At 45.9% G+C, this 19,421-nt stretch overlaps 1 protein-coding gene across 2 annotated transcripts in view; it reads left to right on the forward strand.

Moving 5' to 3' along the window:
* Positions 1–2,876: 2,876 nt before the first annotated feature.
* LOC134436684 (oxysterol-binding protein-related protein 10-like) overlaps positions 2,877–19,421 on the forward strand; it is a 168,810-nt gene continuing 152,265 nt past the window's right edge. For both annotated transcript variants that reach the window (XM_063186011.1, XM_063186012.1), the window contains exon 1: positions 2,877–3,676. In XM_063186011.1, the coding sequence (XP_063042081.1) occupies positions 3,285–3,676 (392 nt within the window). In that variant the 5' untranslated portion in view covers positions 2,877–3,284. The remainder of the gene's footprint in view (positions 3,677–19,421) is intronic.

Consider the following 19,421-nt stretch of genomic DNA (forward strand, 5'->3'; position numbering starts at 1 on the left):
CATCATGCTTCTCCCATCCAGTGTGCCCCGTCATCAATGCTTCACCCATCACTGGGGTACCTCACACCGGGGTCCCCAATCCTGGGGTCCCTCACATGGAATTACGGCTCACACACCATGGGTACGCTTCCGATGGCCTCACGGTAGCCATCCCACTTCTGACACCATTTGTAGCGAAGGGGAGTAGAGTTGCCCAGCTGGGACTCGAACCCAGACATTCTGGAGTAGTAAACTGGGGTTCTGACCGTTACACCAAAGAGCCAGGCTCGTTGGCATGTTAGTCAGAGCACACGCACAACTCTAGTGATGGTCACTCCATCACACCTATATATATATGAATAAAGAAACACTGGTCTGTGATCTCTAACAACTGAATGAGCTTTACCAGACTAAGCTCTGTGTACAAACCTGGGGTGTGTTTCTCAAAAGCGTAGTTGTTAGCCAGTTAGCAACTTGGGTAGTTACCTTTGGGAAATTGCATTGCAAGCAACAAAGTAGCTAATATACTTGGCAACTACTGCTTTGAGAAACGCACCCCTGTTGCAGCAGCCAGGCTACTTTAAATGTTAAGCCAGCCATAAACATGAGAGCTAGTGGAAGATTTAAAAGAATCTCTCCTGCACCCTCCTCTTCTTAATGACCTGTCCTCTCTCACAGTAGCGCACCGCACACTGTAACATTTAACAGGCACAGGAACACTGTAAATCTACACGAGCACTACTCTGTACCTAATGGAATGGCTTTGCATAGTAATCCATGCATTGCTGGTGCTGAAAATCAGTTTATTTTGTGGGGAAATCCAATCTTGATCATCTGTGGTTCTACCCAGTAACGTCCTACTGTACCGGTACGTGCGAGGATTACAAAAGAATCAATGGTGTGGTGTTTTGGCTTGCAGTTCAGTGCATGTGTTCTTGATTAAAACAAATATATTTAGGGCTGCATGATATCAGAAAAAACATTGAAACTTGATAACAGCATGCAATACCTCGATAACAATATTTAAACGATAGGTATATACTGTAATGTTACACTACAAATACTGTGTAGTGTTTAATTTGTCCTGACTATCAGAGACAATCTACAATGGAATATGCTGTGGGGACAGCTGTTATGCCCATTTCATTACCATCAAAAGGGCATTTTATTGGGCTGGGCAACATTTGTTGAAAGGTCAAAACTGTTATCAGTAAAATTAAATTCACTAAAGCATTATGCCTGAGACTGATTAGTTTCTTAAAACCTGCTGAATGAAAATGCACTTCCTGTGACACTGCTGCTACGTTTACACGAGACATTTAATTCAGAATGAACTCATTTCAATTCTGAATAAAGCTTAATTCCGCTTTGAAAACGTCACGGAAACAGCTCTTAATCAACGGAAAGATCAAAGTAATCTCGACGGAACTATTTAATTCGGAATTATTAATTCGGAATTAAAAACATCATGTAGCCTAAATGTAGTGAATGTGAGGAGAGTTGGACAGTTGTTGGTAGTGTCCTTACCGATGAACAGTCACTCAGTAATGTCATGGTAACGGGAGATTACAGTAAGAGGGAACCTGATAATATGTTGTGTGCACACACCTCTTTTTCTTTGTTGTTGTTGAGAAATGAAATAGTTGAACTTTTAAACAGCACCTTGTGTACGAAGAAATGACTTTGAAGCACTTTAATTTGGCTCTCCTTCCCTGCTGCTGGTCATTTTGAGTTTGAGAGCCATTTGTGTCCGATTTATGTTGTGACAGGAATCCAAAGCAGCCCAGAAAACTTGACCAACCCTACAGGCAAAATGTGACTTTTTTTGTTGGGCCGGGTGGTTTGGTCTAGCCTCGCATCACAAGGGAAAATCTGAGCAGGGCCATGAGTCTGGCCTGTCTCTGTTCTTTAATTAGCCTACAATGCTCTTTTGAATCTGTGTTGTGAGACCTGGAGATGGGCTTTGCACAGTCCGAGGGGCGTTGAGAAAGATACAGCTGAGAGGGGGTGGTGCTTAATTGCCTTTGGGGGGCATTAGTAGCTTGTGGTGAGGTCAAGGGGGCGTTGGGAGGCTTATGGTGATGCCAAGGGGCGTTTGTTCAAAATAGGTTGAGAACCACTTGGTTAGGGCATCAAAGTAGCCCAAAGGTTGCCAGTTCGACTCCCGACCAGCCAGGTTGGTGGGGGGAGTAATTAACCAGTGCTCTCCCCCATCCTCCTCCATGACTGAGGTACCCTGAGCATGGTACCGTCCCACCGCACTGCTCCCTTTCTGGCACCCCTTGCACAGATGAGGCATAAATGCAATTGTCACTATGACAATGGGAGTTGCAGTTTCGGTTAAACTGTGACTGAGTCCACAGTGCAAATAGGTCTCGGGTGACGTCTTAACCAGAGATTCTTTAAGTATACAGAGATATGCCAACATAATAGGTTTCTATGGGCACCTAACGCGACCAGGTTCCGGTCTGCCTAAAGGGCCGTGTCATAATGCTCCTACAATGAATAGAACAGTCCTTAGGTCTGCCTAGGTCTGCCTAAGGGGGGCCATAATAGAACCAGGAAACAATGGGCCAATGGAACCTCTCTCTCTCTACTCTCTCTGTCCTAACTGTGACAGAGGTAAAGGTGGGTAAACTATAGCATATAATACAGCAAACACTAGTCTGCAGTGTACTCCTGAATTTGGATCTCTGCCCACCACTCATACACTGCCATAGACCTTTAAATAGTTGCAGATAGTAAGTCTATCATACAGTAAAGCACACATTTTGACAATGCCATCGTCGCTGTGTTTTAAATAGCCTGCATCGTTTGCAACCCTTTTTATTTATTTTATTTATCTTCTAGTTTTGAATTTCTATATGACACACAAACTATGTCACAGAGAGTGTTCCAATTGGCCAAGCTCCTGAAGCGTGAATCAGCACTTCAGACCACTGACAGTAGCCTACAGCTCGACTCGAAACGGGTCAGTAATCTTGTCGCCTACATCCTTTTTGCCGCGGTGGAAAGGACGCAGCGCTGGCGCTCTCCTCCTCTCCTCTCCTCTTCTCTCCATCGTGTATACTTGACCATCATGTGGGTGAAGTCGGTCACATCGGTTTGTAATATCCGGGTTGGTCAGAGGGAGTGCCTTTACTCTGATTCCCAATAGAAAGACGCTACACAGCAGCACCTCGCGTACCACAGCACAGCACAGCCGCAGAGCAGCCCGTTCCTCCGTTTCAAGGAGCATGCCTGGATCTTTCTGCCAGAGAGGAATAGAGCGAGAGAGAGTCAAGCGACGAGAAACATAAACATGGATGATTTTGCTTTTTAATGCCTTGGAATTAGCTCGCGTGGCTTCGCATGGACACTTCATTACTTATGGTTTAGCGAGTAGGCTACAAACTAGTCACACCATTCCATTCGTCCGTCCCGTTGTCAGTATGGAGAAAACGCTATACGGATCGCCTGGGACTGCGAAAGGGAACTCGGGATCTCTACCCACCACGGACAGGGGGAATTCAGCAAGGAAGACGGGCAGGACTGGTTCCCACAGCCCAGGCTCGGCCTCACTCGGCTGCCCAGGGGGAGGTGGTGGAAACCGGGGAGATATGTTGGGAAACAGCACGAATGTGCAGCAAGCGCACAAGCGACAGTTGGAAGGCGTGCTGAGCAAATACACAAACCTCATCCAAGGTTGGCAGAACAGGTAACGTTATTAGTCGTGAGAGAGTGTGTGTGTGTGAGAGAGAAACCTGGATGTGATGGCTAAGTTATGATTGGATTATTCTGGTTCATGAATTATGCGCATCAACTTCATATTCATACGTAGAATGTGTCGGAGCTTGGGTTTTTATGTTTATGTGCAACTTGTCACAAACAGTGTGGCTGTAGTTTCTTTCTGCTTCGAAACTGAAGCTGACAGCTGTGTTATTTTCGCCACCGTGTTTTCAGCTTTACTAGAACCAACTGACACACAATGAAAACTTGCGTTATCCGCGGGAGCCTACATAACAGTAGGTTTCACAATGTGTGCGTAAAAGCCAAATATTACTTTGTTTTTCTGGAATGCCTTCATCCTGACGTGCCAGTGACACAGTGGTCAGAGTAGTTTGCAACGTCATGGCCTCGAAAACTTTGCACGATGTGGATGAGGTGGACTTCTACACAAAAGCATAACGAAAGGAAAGAGGGGGGGGGGGGGTAGAGACAGACACTGTGTCAACATTGTACAACGTGGCACACTTTTGCTATTTGTATGTCCTGCTGCCATGATACGTGACAGGAGTATCGCACTCTCCGTTCTGCTCAAACAAACTCTACACAAAACTGCTACAAAAACGACCAGTTATCAGCAGACATAACTGAGATTGAAAAAAAAAAGATTGGAATTGTCACCAGAATCGAAAGGTGTTTGCAGAAAACAGTTTGCACGTAGTTGTGTATTTGTTTTGTCTTTGCCTCTATATTTGCCTGAAGGACGTTTGACAGGTCACAATATGACGGCTTCATCCGAAAAGGAAATTGTTGCATAACACTTAATAAACTGAAGTTGTTTTGAGGGCACTTTCAGCTGTCTTCAGTTGTTATGCATTTGTAGGAGCTGTGGGCACATACTATAGGCCTATGTTATTATGGCATCTATAAATTAAACATCAGAGGTGGTAAGGCAACAACAATATACAACATTGTATTGTTTATTGTATTGTATTGTATTGTATTGTCTCAGAATAGACTGCTCTACTCTATGGACATTTCTCAAAACCTAGTGCACTGCACTTCCAAGTGTATCAGCCTAATTAGTAACGCCCAGTGATTGGATACTCTTTGGTGAACTCTACGGAATATCCAATCACTGAGTGTGACTTAAAAAGAGTATCCAATCACTGGGCGTGACTAATTAGGCTGATACACTTGGAAGTGCACTGCACTAGGTTTTGAAAGGACCCTATATCTGTGAAGTATGTGAACATGAGCCTTTTGCTTCTGGGTTTGAGATTGGAGATCAGCCATGCACAGTAGTCTACACCATGTCAATCAATTGGAATGATACATGCCCTGGTGACTGTGTGTGTGTGTGTGTGTGTGTGTGTGTGTGTGTGTGTGTGTGTGTGTGTGTGTGTGTGTGTGTGTGTGTGTGTGTGTGTGTGTGTGTGTGTGTGTGTGTGTGTATGTACATGTCATTGCTAAAAATGTGTGTATGTGCGTGTGGGTGTGTGTGAGCGCGCGCATGCGTTTGAGTCTGTGAGAGAATTGGCTTACTGTATGAAAGAGGGAAGTAATGGAGATGTGAAAGAAAATAAGAAAGAGACCATTACTGGGAAGGGAGGAGAGAAGAGAAGAGAAGAGAAGAGAAGAGAAGAGAAGAGAAGAGAAGAGAAGAGAAGAGAAGAGGGGAGTAGAGAGGATAAGAGGAGAGGAGAGGAGAGGAGAGGAGAGGAGAGAAGAGAGAGGAGAGAAGAGGAGAGGAGAGGAGATAAGAGAAGAGAAGAGGAGAGAAGAGAAGAGGCAAGGGAAGAGAAGAGGAGAGAAGAGAAAAGTGTACTTGTTGATCCTAAGTGTGTGTTGTTACATCAGTAGGCTATGTTTCACAACTCAGAATCCTCTGTCAGAAGTATTGCACCATCACAACACCATACAGTTGAGCAACACAAGAACACATGGGAAAGAGGGCAGGTGTGTGTGTGTGTGTGTGTGTGTGTGTGTGTGTGTGTGTGTGTGTGTGTGTGTGTGTGTGTGTGTGTGTGTGTGTGTGTGTGTGTGTGTGTGTGTGTGTGTGAGAGATATATTCAGAGAGAGAGATTCGGAGAGAGAGAGAGAGAGAGGGAGATTCAGAGAGAGAAAGAATAGAGAGAAAGATGATGCGTGTGTGTGTGTGTGTCTGCGTGTGTGTGAGTGTGAGAGAGAGAGATTGAGAGAGAGAGAGAGAGAGAGAGAGAGAGAGAGAGAGAGAGAGAGAGAGAGAGATAGAGAGAGAGAAAGAAAGAGAAAGAAAGAGAGAGAGAGAGATATTCAGAGAGAGAGAGAGAGAGAGAGAGGGATTCAGAGAGAGAAAGAAGAGAAAGATGATGGCCATGTTCCAGCTGCTCCTCTGTTGTCTTTATCTCTGCTGGACTCTTGGATGTCGGGGAGTTGAGTGAAAGAAAGTGAAAGCCCATTGGGAAACTCCAACTCCCATTGTCATTGTGAAACAGCACTCCACAGCACACAAGTAAACACTGCACACTGCACAAAACGAAATTGCATTTATGCCTCACCCGTGCAAGGGGGCAGCCCTCAGTGGCGCCCCATGGGGAGCAGTGCGGTGGGACGGTACCATGCTCAGGGTACCTCAGTCATGGAGGAGGATGGGGGAGAGCACTGGTTGATTACTCCCCCCACCAACCTGGTGGGTCGGGAGTCGAACCGGCAACCTCTGGGATGCAAGTCTGACGCCCTAACCGCTCACCCATGACTGCCCATTTTGAGCCGTGAAAGCAGGAGCAGGAGCCACTGACAGCTTTGGCCAGCCCAGGCCTGGGACAAAGTCATCTGAAAAGGCCCCCTACCCAATACATGCAATGGAATGGCCGCCCAATTCTGGGCCCCCTATCTCCCTAGGCCCGGGACAACATACCCCTCTGTCCCCCCCTGTCGGCGGCACTGAAAGCAGGGGTGAGCGAGGAGAGCAAGCTACTGTACCATTTCGCTTTGTTCGCATGACCTTTTAAAGTTCTTAGAAGTCACCGCTCTTACAATACCATGATTTTCATATCTTTGCTGAAGCCATTTTTCTAGCTGAAAGAGAAGACTCCAGTATGGTTCATTGTGTAGTGTTATAATGGTTTGTCGTGCCTTGACTGAGCTGGTCCTAGACAGTGAGCAAAGGGTGTGTGTGTTCAAGGCATCCAGGGCTGGGCGGCCATCTGGCATAGTGCGCATTTCCCGGTGGGGAGTCAGGCCATTTCTGAATGTCAAGTGTATGAGCCTTGGCAGTGTGTGAGGCTAATTAGTCACGCCCAGCGATTGGATTCTCCGCAGAGTTCATCGAAGAGTATCCAATCACTGGCCGTGATTACAAAGGCTGATACACTTATAATGGTGCACCCTAGATTTTGAGAAATGCCTTCACTTCTGCGGCGCTAATTATGAGGTGTCCCTTTAAGCCAAAAGTACTCGGGCCCTATTTCTCCCCCAGTCCAGCCCTGACGGCGTCGGCAACCCAGTCTGCAGTCTTCAGGAGCTTTTATGCAGATGGATGGAAACTGAAGGTTCTTTGGCTTTAGACGGTGGTGCACTCTCCTGCTCGCTTTAATGAGCTGGAATATTGCCATGGCAGAGGTAGGGACGGGGGGGAGGGACTGGTGGAGGGAGGAGGGACTGGTGGAGGGTGGTGGTGGGGGGGTACGGGAGGGTGCCGGAGAGGAGATCAGGACCAGTGAGTTGGGATAATACTGTACCAGTTGAAGGAGAGGATTGTGCACATCCCAGGAAAAGGTGTAGGACAAAGGCTGACTGTAGTTTTCAAAGTGAGGAGTCTGCACACTTAAAATCCTTTTTGTTCCTGCCATGAAACAATCAAATACAACAAAAAGGATTGCACACTTAAAATCATTTTTTGTTCCTGCCATGAAACAATGAAATACAACAAAAAAGGATTTTGATACTGTACCAGAGCAGGGGCGTCAGCGCTCGCTTGCTAAACTCTTTGAGCAGTGGTTCTCAACCTTTTTTGAATAAACGTGTCCAGGACCTCATCATAACACTCCCAACACCCCCTGACCTCATCATAAGCCAGCCGCCCCCCCCCCCCCCCTCTTTAATATGAAAAAAATAGAATGGACAAATGCCCACCGTCCCCTCTCATTTGAATCCTTTTCAACGCCCCCCCTAGGGCTACCAAACGCCCCCTAAATCTTGCTAAGATATGTGTTGAAGGGTGAATTGTTTTTCCCAAACCTTCTAGACTAGAGTTGCCATAGAGCTTTGTGTACATAGAACTTGTTCCTTTGTACAGTAAAGCATAGACATGTTTTAACATTAGCCCCGTTTATACTGCAGGCCATTGGCCCAGGAACTTAAGCCCAGCCCCTGAACCCATTTTTTACTGCCTGGGCTGGGCCAGAACTGGGCCAAACCAAGAACTGTTGTCTAGGTAACAGGCCCATTGAGTATTTGTGATATGATGAAAACAAACTTAGCCAATGACCTTTATTTGCACTGTGGGAATTCAAGTCTGAGGAGGAATGGCCTTGCAATCTTTCAGAATGTTTTCATTTTAAAAAATTTCTTAATGTTGTTAAACTTTCCCTCTATGTCAGAGAGATTACAGTTTATCTTCTAGGGGAATCTGTATACAGAGAGAGCACATGACCTAGAGTAGCCAATGCACAGCCTTTTCACTGAGGCTGTCTAAGAGTAAATATGTTTTTGTTAGGCATTCCCTATGCCTTTCATACCAGCGTGTGTGCATGTGTGCGTGCATATGTGTGTGTGTGCATACTTGTGCGTACATACAGTATGTTGGTGTGTGAGAGATATGAATGGGTGAACGACGTGTGTGTGTGTGTGTGTGTGTGTGTGTGTGTGTGTGCATGTGTGCGTGCATATGTGTGTGTGTGCATACTTGTGCGTACATACAGTATGTTGGTGTGTGAGAGATATGAATGGGTGAACGTAAGGAGAGGCGGTCAGAAAGCAGAACCATACAGTATATGGGCTGGATATAGTATGTATGGCTTTACTGTGTTTGTGTTTCATGATGTTTAATACCGTATTAGCCCGAATATAAGACGATCCTGATTATAAGACGACCCCCCATTTTTAGGCTCATGTTTTGGGGAAAAAAGTTTTTTGAAGACTTAATTTTGTTTCACATTGGAAACTTTTCTCAAAATGCAGTTTTTAATTTGTTGGAAAATCTGAGGCTTTTTACAAAGAAAAATTTCACAATATAATCTTCATGGAATTTCCATGATATACCGGTAGTTTGGTGGGAAGTAGTGTAGTTGTAGTACGATCTCTCTATGTTGTGCATAGGGCTGTCACAATGTTCAATAAATAAAATATATTGTACAATTACTTTTTTACAAACATGACAACTTTTTTGGTCACAATAAGTTATATTTGCCTGCTTCTTTTTTTTTCCTCGTCACTCTCTGTCTCTACCCAAAAGACTGAATACAAATAGGCGCATTTCACTCAGCTGTTACCCCCTGCTGCGACACTTTCAAAATGAGAAAGGGTGTACTCACATTTTTATCCCATTGTCATTATATAGTTTGAAAATGACCTAGAACGACAGTATTATCACCTATTGCAATAATTTCTTGGCCATTTTATCGTCCAGCAAAATGTGTTATCGTGACAACCCTAGTTTTACATAGTTTTAATGCGGATCTTCATGTCCTCTGATTCTTTTTTTAAATTTATTTATTTATTTATTTTTTGACTTTCTTGCTGACATGATGGTATGAGAGGTGGACAGGAAGTGAATCTGGAGAGACACATGGAGGGGTCGGCAAAGGACCTGGGCCAGGAATCGAACCCGCGTCAGCCGCATGGCAGGCGAGTGCCGTACTGGTTGGTCACGGCAGGGCCCATGTCCTCTGAATCAGTGTATTCAGCATCTGTCTGTCCAGTATTATGTACACTTACTGTATTTAGAAACAAGCTGTTTTTATATTTCTATAAACATATGACTGCAATCACTTTAGGGGCGACATATGGCATGAGAGGTACAATATGCTGTTGACTAGAAATATGCATGAGGTGTGTTTGGGTTCCTGTGTGTCAGGTCTGAGTGACCTTTTGTCTAAATGAAAGTGCACACCATATTGAATTTCTCTCTCTCTCTCGCGCGCTCTCTCTCTCTCTCCTCTCCGTCTTTTGTATGTCAGCCCTGAATAGTGGATGTATGCCCCTCTCTTTCTTTCTCTCTCTCTCTCTCTCTCTCTCTCTCTCTCTCTCTCTCTCTCTCTCTCTCTCTCTCTCTCTCTCTCTCGCATGCCAGTCATGAACAGTGGATGTATGCCTGTGTCCCCATTTGAAGAATCGCATGTTCTGTAGCAGTTTGCACGTTGATTGATTAAATGGGCTGGTTGCTGGACAAACTGACAGGACAGGGATGTTAACATGAGTCATGCACTTTGTTTGGAATAGTGTGTGTGTGTGTGTGTGTGTGTGTGTGTGTGTGTGTGTGTGTGTGTGTGTGCGTGCGCGTGCGTGTGTGTGCGTGCGTGTGCGTGTGTTTGTGTGTGTCTTCATAAGAGTGTGCAATGCATTGACTGATGGGATGAATCCATAGTGGCCACTGTGTGCTGTAGAAGGCAGTATGCTAACTATGCTGACTATGGGATGTAATGTGTGCACATCATTAATGAATTACCCAGCTGTTACTCATGAGTAACACGCACAGAGACACACACACACACACACACATACACACACACACACACACACACGCACGCACACACAGGCACGCGCACACACAGGCACGCACACACACACGCACGCACACACACGCACGCACGCACGCACGCGCGCGCGCGCACACACACACACACACACACACACACACACACACACACACACACACACACACACACACACACACACACACACACACATACTAGTCGAGTACATCTATGGCCAAAATGCACCAAACCCCAAAAAAATTGATACAAAAGGTTTTTCAACTGATTTCAATACATCCAGCTGTCCTTACTAACATACTAAAAATCTAGGAAAATCTAACTTCAGGAAAGGTGTCATTTTCAAGATCAAAGTTTTTTTAAAATAAAGGTTACTACATGATAATTACATTGGCATGAACTAACATGTTTTCAGGATCTGTTTGTTTGGAGTGCTGTTTGGGTGGATAAAGACACTACTGCTATGGTAATATCCATGTGTTGTTTGTCAGGGCACATCATCAGTGATGAATCATGGTGTCACTAGGTATTTTGGGTCTTTCAGCAGCTGAACTGAATAGACAGGAGCCACTACATGTGTAAGTAGAGGGCAAGGTGAAACGGTTGGTACTGGAGACAGACAATGTCCTGAAAGGACATAGGGCTTTAGCATAGCTTTCGGGTAAGCCAGAGTAGGGCCTGTTGTAGCTTCATAGGCAAGGGTCAGGGCCTTGTATTCAATTAGGGCATGAAAAAGAGGACATGACTGGGAAACTGAGGCTATGTGGTCAGATAATGATAGATGGTCATCAACAATGACACTTAGATTTCTTGTGGCCTTATTTGAGGCAACAGTAGCAGAATCCATATTGAGTTCGATATCATGGCAACCTAAATCTTTGGCTGGGATCACCAGCAGTGCATTTGGGCGAGGCTCAACTGAAGGTTGCATTCCTTCATACTTGTGGATAGTTCAGAGAGGCAAGTGGAAATGTGTGTGACCGTGGAGTCATCTGGCACAAAGTAACTGTGCTTCATCGGTGTAACAGTAGTATGAGAAGCTGTGAGAACAGATAACATGGCCCAGTGATGTGGTGTACATGGCAAATAGGAGCCCCAGTACCAGCCCTTAGGACACGTCTGTGGAGAGGCTATGATTTGAGGACAGCTGACCTTGCCCTTGATACATGCTAAGAATGATACCACCAGACTCAAATAATGTCTGGAATAACTTGAGTAACATATAACTCAATTATTTATCTAAGAGAGATGTTAAATAATCATGTTTTGAAAAAAAAATGCTAGCTGGTGAGTCTGCACAAAGATTTTTAGATTTACTACAAAACAAAAAGAGATCCATAATCTCTTATGAAGATATCTTCTGGCTTACTAGAAACAAAATAAAAGAGTAATTTTGAGCTTGGCTTTTTTAGATTTTGAGTTTTTGCATTTTGAAATTTAATGCATATTTAATTAGATATAGTCAAATTACCATATTAAAACATAACATTTCAGAAAACTTGCAATACATTTTTTTCTCACAAATATGTGAGTAATCACCGGATTAAGTTTCATGGTGATATCGGCAAGCTAAATTTTTTGGCCTATTCACCTGGAGTGTCTCTTGACCCTTATAATAAGCCTATGGCAGCTATGTTGAAAAAACTCATTTCCCAGTGAGTCAGATTTTACTAGATTTTTAGTATGTCATTTAGCAGGTCCAATAGTAATAGAATCCATAAAAAAACCTTTTGTATCAATTTTTTTGGGGTTAAACCCTAAATGTACTCGCCTACACACAGAAGCATCCCTTCCATCACATCTGAGGTTAGGCTACATAAAATCCAGTGTATTTGGCAGACAAAACTAGACAGTGGCAGTGACAGAGCGGCATTGCTGGATGTTCCTTTTTGTCACTTGTTCTCTCATATCACTCTCGTGCTGTCGCTCAGGCATCTTGAGTGGAATCCATCATCACCTGCAACATTAGTACATCCTGGTACGACTTCCTCACAAACACAAGCAAATGTACACGTCGTCTGAATTCTCTCACTACTTATACCAGTGTTTCCCAACCTTTTTTGTCTCATGTACCCCCTAAGCCTTTTTGTTGTGCCATGAGTACCCCCTAACTTGTGTTTTACATCCGTTTTTCTATTCCAGTGTGACTATGCTCCATGTATTTGTTCAAATTTAAAATTTCCAAGTACCCCCTGCAGTGTGCTTGCGTACCCCTAGTGGTACACGTACCCCTGGTTGGGAAACACTGACTTATACTATGGCATTGCTTGATGTTCCTTTCTGTCACTCGTTCTCCCGTATCACTGTCGTGCCGTCGCTCAGTCATCTTGAGCGGAATCCATCATCACCTGCAACTACAGTAGTGGTGTAACGTGTGGTGTAACAAAAATCATTTTCTCAAAGTCTTACAATGCAAAGAACAAGCCTCTACACCTGTTTTTTCTTGCATTCTTCCCTCTCAGCGTTCTGCATGAGCCACTGCATGTAGTGGCAGCATAATGTTAAAACATGAACAGAACAGCCTGGTCTCTACCTTTCGGTGCAGCACTGTTCGTTTCGGTACAAATACAATACAGTGTACATGTACAGGCCTACCTGCAACATTACATCCATACTGGTATGAATTCCTCACAAACACAAGCAAAAGCAAACTTGATAGAATAAGGCAGAAGGTTCAGAGTGCCTTTGGCCAGGAAATCTATCTACAAAAAAAAACCATTCATCCCCACAGCTACTGTATACACACACAGAGCACTCATTCCTCAAATGCCTCACAGAAATGACACACACACACACACACACACACACACACACACACACACACACACACACACACACACACACACACACACACACACACACACACACACACACACACACACACACACACACACCTTACTCTTCGGCTCCCGAAGTGCCCTTGAGCCAGATGCCTAACCCCACATTGCTCAAGGGACTGTAGCCCTATAATAAGTTATAATAACTGTAAGTCACTTGGGATAAAAGCATCAGCCAAGTGTAATGTAATGTAATGTAATATGACCGCAACTTGATGTACACGTTGTCTGTATTCTCTTACTGTTTATAGTATTGTCTCACTGTCTTATACTGTATGTGTTTCAAATATGTTCCATTTCCAATATGGCACATTTGGATAACGCATGTATCATCGTTCTGTCTCTTTGTCTCTCTCTTTGTCTCTCTCTCTCTCTCTTTGTCTCTCTCTCTCTCTCTCTCTCTCTCTCTCTCTCTCTCTCTCTCTCTCTCTCTCTCTCTCTCTCTCTCTCTCTCTCTCTTACACACACACACACCATAACAAGCCTCAAATGATCTCTTAAGCATTTCTGTCACGATCACTCTTTGCCAGACACACACACACACGCACACATGCACACACGCACAAACGCACACACGCACAAACGCACACACGCACAAACGCACACACGCACACACGCCCCACAGCAACAACAAAAGGGAAGACCTTGTATCTGCTCTAATAATCTGTGTTTGTCACTTATGGGGAGTGTAAATAGGGAGCTCGAAGGACATTTGTTTTTCTGGCACCAGCGGTACAATAGTGGTGTGTCACACACACACACACACACACACACACACACACACACACACACACACACACACACACACACACACACACACACACACACACACACACACACACACACACACACACACACACACACAGAGTGCCTTATTAGGGCCTTATTGTGGGCTTTTCTGTGTGTTGATAACTTGGTATACAGTATGTGTAGATGCATGACACAACTGGTTCACTGGTCACCAGTGACACTCTGTTGAACAGAAGATGATATGAGGGTTATCTATTAGTGTTGTGCATTGGCACTGCCCTCACGATTCGATTCGATTACGATTCGGGAGGTTTCGATTCGATTCGATTCAATTCTACGATGCATTGCAATTTCTACTGAAAGCAAAGCAAATGTTTCATCAGTCATGATGAGGCAATACAAGTAGTCAGATACTGAGCAACATTTTATTGGCTGTTTTCTGTATCAGTCTTGCAGTTTTCAATGCCTTGAAGTGCTTTTACTTACTTTAACATTCATTTGCTCCTGAAATATCCACGGAAGTAATTGAAACTTAAAAAATGTGCAGCATCGATTCTGCAACTTGCCGCATTGAATTGAATTGTCCATGCCCCGCATTGTATTGCATTGCCGAATCGATTATTGTTGACACCACTAACTTACTATCTATAGTAAAACACAATAAAGGCAGCTAACAGACACCCTTGCTCTTATCTGGCATGCTTTCAAGTGGCTTGTGATCACAGTATTTTCTGCTAAGTCTACTTCTACTGAGGTGTAGAGCATGGAGGAGGCCCTGACCCTGAATGTACGTATCTGTCTGTACTATTGATGTTAGCGGCAGTCAGATACTGGAGGACCGGCGCAGGCAAGTGAAGGGCATTGTACAGATGGGTTTACTTTATACTAGACTAGAGCGTGTAGGAGGCCCTGACCCTGTATGTATCTGTCTGTACTATTGATGTTAGCGGCAGTCAGTAAGTCAGATACTGAAGGACTGGTCACTGGTGCAGGCAAGTGAAGGGCATTGTACAGATGTGTTGACATACTACATCTGTATCTGAGTCTGACCAGAGAGATTAGAGAGAGAGAGGTTCCATTGGCCCATTGTTTCCGGGTTCTATTATTGCAAGGGGGAGGGGGGGGATCCCCTTTTAGGCAGACCTAGGCAGACCTAAGGACTGTTCTATTCAATGCTAGGAGCATTATGACACGCCCCTTTAGGCAGACCGGAACCTGGTCATGTTAGGTGCCCATAGCAATCTATTACGTTGGCATATCTGTATATACTTAAAGAATCTCTGGTCTGACCTTCTGGAGCCTATGCTTTTGCATTGACCGCAGGTGGAGACCTATGAAAGAGGGGGCACTGAGTGCATGTTTACGTTGATTCAAAAGCTATATGGGTTGAATGCATGCATGTGCACGCACGCACACACACTACACTATACTCTGTTCCCTCTACACACCAACTCGCTACAGCCCATTTCAGCCACAGCATGTAGGAATAGTCTGAGTCTGAGCTACACTTCAGCAAGGGCCTCTGAAGATGGCAGTTTATCAATCACAGCATGTATCGGGGACGGCTTGGGGGGAGAAATAGGGCCCGGACGGGAACTTTAGGCTTAAAGGGGCCCCTCAGAATTAGCGGTGCAGAACTGACTCACCGGTGGGCCCCGCAGCCTTGTGGGCCCCTATTTTCAGAAACGTAATGTAATGCAATTTTTTTTTTTCATTTAATTTCATTTCTGAAAATTCTGAAAATAGGGGCCCACGAAGGTGCGGAGCCCACCGGGAAATGCCCGCTATGCCAGATGGCCAGTCTAGCCCTGAGGTACCGGGTAGCGTACTGCCTCTGCCACTTCTCTCCTGATGAGGGGAGCAGGAGACTGTGCTGACTGGTGTGTGTGTGTGTGTGTGTGTGTGTGTGTGTGTGTGTGTGTGTGTGTGTGTGTGTGTGTGTGTGTGTGTGTGTGTGTGTGTGTGTGTGTGTTCTCCTGATGAGGAGAGCAGGAGACTGTGCTGGCTGCTCAGTGTAAGCGTACGCTCGACCGCAGTTATAAATAGCAGAAATCGGTCACTGTGTGAGTGCTGAGAGAGAGAGAGAGAGAGAGAGAGAGAGAGAGAGAGAGAGAGAGAGAGAGAGAGAGAGAGAGAGAGAGAGAGAGAGAGAGAGAGAGAGAGAGAGAGAGAGAGAGAGACTGTATTTACATAGAGGGGAAGGTCAGACTTGAGTAGGGACTGAGAGATGAAGAGAAGGAGAGAGCCAATGAGAAAGAAAGAAAGAAAGAAGTGGAGAGATTGAGAGAAGCAGTGAGACTCAGAGAGAAGGAGAGAGAGAGAGAGAGAGAGAGAGAGAGAGAGAGAGAGAGAGTGGGAGAGAGAGGCGGTTGTACTGTAGGGGGTGGGTGGATGTTGTGCTTCTGTCAGCAGAGGAGAGCATCTCAAGGTTGTCGTGACACCCGTGCAGCGGCATCCTTCCAGGAAGGGCAGCACAGCATCAGGACCACTGCTGCTGCTGCTGCACACACACACACACACACACACACACACACACACACACACACACACACACACACACACACATACTGTACACACACACAAGGCTCCCCATCATCCGTTGCCATGGGGATGGGAGGAAGCAGGAATATAGACGAGTTTGTTTCTTGCTGAGCACACATGAAGTGTAAGCTGAGTGCAAACACACACACACACACACACACACGCACACGCTCACGCACACGCACACGCTCACACACACACACACACACACACACACACACACACACACACACACACACACACACACACACACACACCACATACAGTATAACCTTTTTTCCTCTGAAGTGTTAGAAAAGGTATGCAATTGACCTTGACATCAGAAACGGATCAAGTGTACCAGTAAAGCCACTTGCCAGTCTTTTTTGTGCAAAGCTCAATCTTCTTTATTTTGTTATTGTGTTAATCGGCAGATTTGCACTGTGATATTTCTCTAAAGTGTGGAAAGGAGAGGTAGGATGTTGGGAAATGTCTGGGTGATGCTGCTGTGAGAAGAAGAGGGGAGGGCAGAGAGAGAGAGAGAGAGAGAGAGAGAGAGAGAGAGAGAGAGAGAGAGAGAGAGAGAGAGAGAGAGAGAGAGAGAGAGAGAGAGATGAATGAAGAGGTGGAAGGAGAGACGTAAAAGAGAGAGGGAGAGAGAGGTGCATAGGGAGAGGAATGAAGAATCCAGAAGCAGGGAGAGAGAAGGAGAGGTAGAGGAGGGGAGAGGGGGATGGAGAAGGAGAAGGAGAGGTAGAGGAGAGAGATGGAGAGGTAGAGAAGGAGAGAGAAGGGGAGAGAAGGAGAGGTAGAGGGGGGAGAGGGGGAGAGAGAAGGAGAGGTAGAGAGGCAGAGAGAAAGAGAGGTAGAGGAGGGGAGAGAGAGAAGGATGGGGAGAGGAGGGGAGGGGAGAGGGGGAGAGGATAGGGGGAGAGAGAAGGAGAGGTAGAAGAGGGGGAGAGAGAGAAGGATGGGGAGAGGAGGGGGGGGGAGAGAGAAGGAGAGAGATAGAAGGAGAGGTAGAAGAGGGGGAGAGAGAAGGAGAGATAGAGGAGGGGAGAGGGGGAGAGAGAAGGAGAGAGATGGAAGGAGAGAGAAATAGAGGTAGAGAAGGGGAGATGGGGAGAGAGAAGGAGAGGTAGAGGAAGGGAGAGGGGGATAGAGAAGGAGAGGTAGAGGAGGAGAGAGAAGGAGAGGTAGAGAGGAGGGGAGAGAAGGAGAGGTAGAGGAGGGGAGAGAAGGAGAGAGAGATAGAAGGAGAGAGAAATAGAGATATAGGTGGAGAGAGAATGAAAGGTAGAGGTGGAGAGAGAAGGAGAGGTAGAGAGGAGGGGAGAGGGGGAGAGAGAAGGAGAGGTAGAGAGGAGGAGAGAGAAGGAGAGGTAGAGAGGAGGGGAGAGAAGGAGAGGTAGAGAGGAGGGGAGAGGGGGAGAGAAAATGAGAGGTAGAGGTAGAGGAGGAGAGAGAAGGAGAGGTAGAGAGGAGGGGAGAGAAGGAGAGGTAGAGAGGAGGAGGATGGGAGAGGGGAAGAGAGAAGGAGAGGTAGAGGAGGGGAGAGGAGAGGGGGATAGAGAAGGAGAGGTAGAGGTGGAGAGAGAAGGAGAGGTAGAGAAGGGGAGAGAGAAGGAGAGGTAGAGGGGTGGGGCAGCTAGAGACTTGAGAGAGGGTGGGATGACTCAGTTCCCCTAAGATGTGATGCTCTGATGGTCTGATCAAGCCTTGCCCTACTTACCTCTGGCAGGTGTTTGCATTGTGTGTGTGTGTGTGTGTGTGTGTGTGTGTGTGTGTGTGTGTGTGTGTGTGTGTGTGTGTGTGTGTGTGTGTGTGTGTGTGTGTGTGTGTGTGTGTGTGTGTGTGTCTGTGTGTCTGTGTGTCTGTGTGTCTGTGCGCGCCTGCACGCTGCTGAGGTAGTCATACTTAACACTCATGAGACCTTAAGGGCGGGTTATGCTTCCTACTTGTGCCACAGAGTGAGCTTGTCGCAGCCATGATGCAGTTAATTTTGGTTTATGCCCTGTTTTGAAGCACGGTCTGCGCGATGCCATTCCACGCTCAAACTGCCTTCAATACAAAGAGTAACCTAGACGTGTCGGTTGTTTTTTTCGCTTCACAGACTCGACGACAATGAAAATGAAACATTACATCTTTATATCACGTGCATGTTTGATCGCACTGGCAGCCACCGTGGTAGTTTGGAACAAAGAAGTGGCTCATTTGTCGAGGACAAAGCGGGATGTTTCCTCGTCCTCGGAACCACTGTTCAACTGTCCAAATAACTTCAGCGTGGTAACTTGCAGCGCACGTGTTGTCTTTGGTTCGTGTAAATGAATCAAATGACAAAGCACGGGCAACTTATTTAATGAAGAGCTCACAGTCCGTAGACCGATGAAGGTTAGAACAAGGAAGTAGCTCGTTCTCGACTCGAGGACAGAGCAGGCTGGTCGAGAGGACCAATCAGCTTATTTTCGCCCTTCACGCCGTCGCTCCCTGTGTCGAGACACAATTTTGGGGAGGTGCCCCAGAGTACCTGCGTGATGGGGGGGGGGGCTTCACTCCGTTAACTGCGCGACTCACTGCATCACGACGCAGGGACGCTGATCTCGAGGCATAAACCACCCTTTACTGTTGTCACTTGGTATGTGTGTGTGTGTGTGTGTGTGTGTGCGCCCTTGCGCGCGTGCGTGTGTGTGTAGAAGGCTGGTGTGTTGGGAGCTACTAAGTAGTCACAAGGCTATTTATGTCTAATCGATCGGTTGTCATTTGATCAATATGATGTCGAAGTGCTGAGGCCACAGACCATACAGCACTCAGTCAATGGACACATATTGATAAGACGTCTGCAGTAGCAGCCATAGTTACTCTCATAGGTGTGTGTGTGTGTGTGTGTGTGTGTGTGTGTGTGTGTGTGTGTGTGTGTGTGTGTGTGTGTGTGTGT

This window comes from Engraulis encrasicolus, chromosome 20, assembly GCF_034702125.1.
Source record: "Engraulis encrasicolus isolate BLACKSEA-1 chromosome 20, IST_EnEncr_1.0, whole genome shotgun sequence".
Classification (NCBI taxonomy): Eukaryota; Metazoa; Chordata; class Actinopteri; order Clupeiformes; family Engraulidae; genus Engraulis; species Engraulis encrasicolus.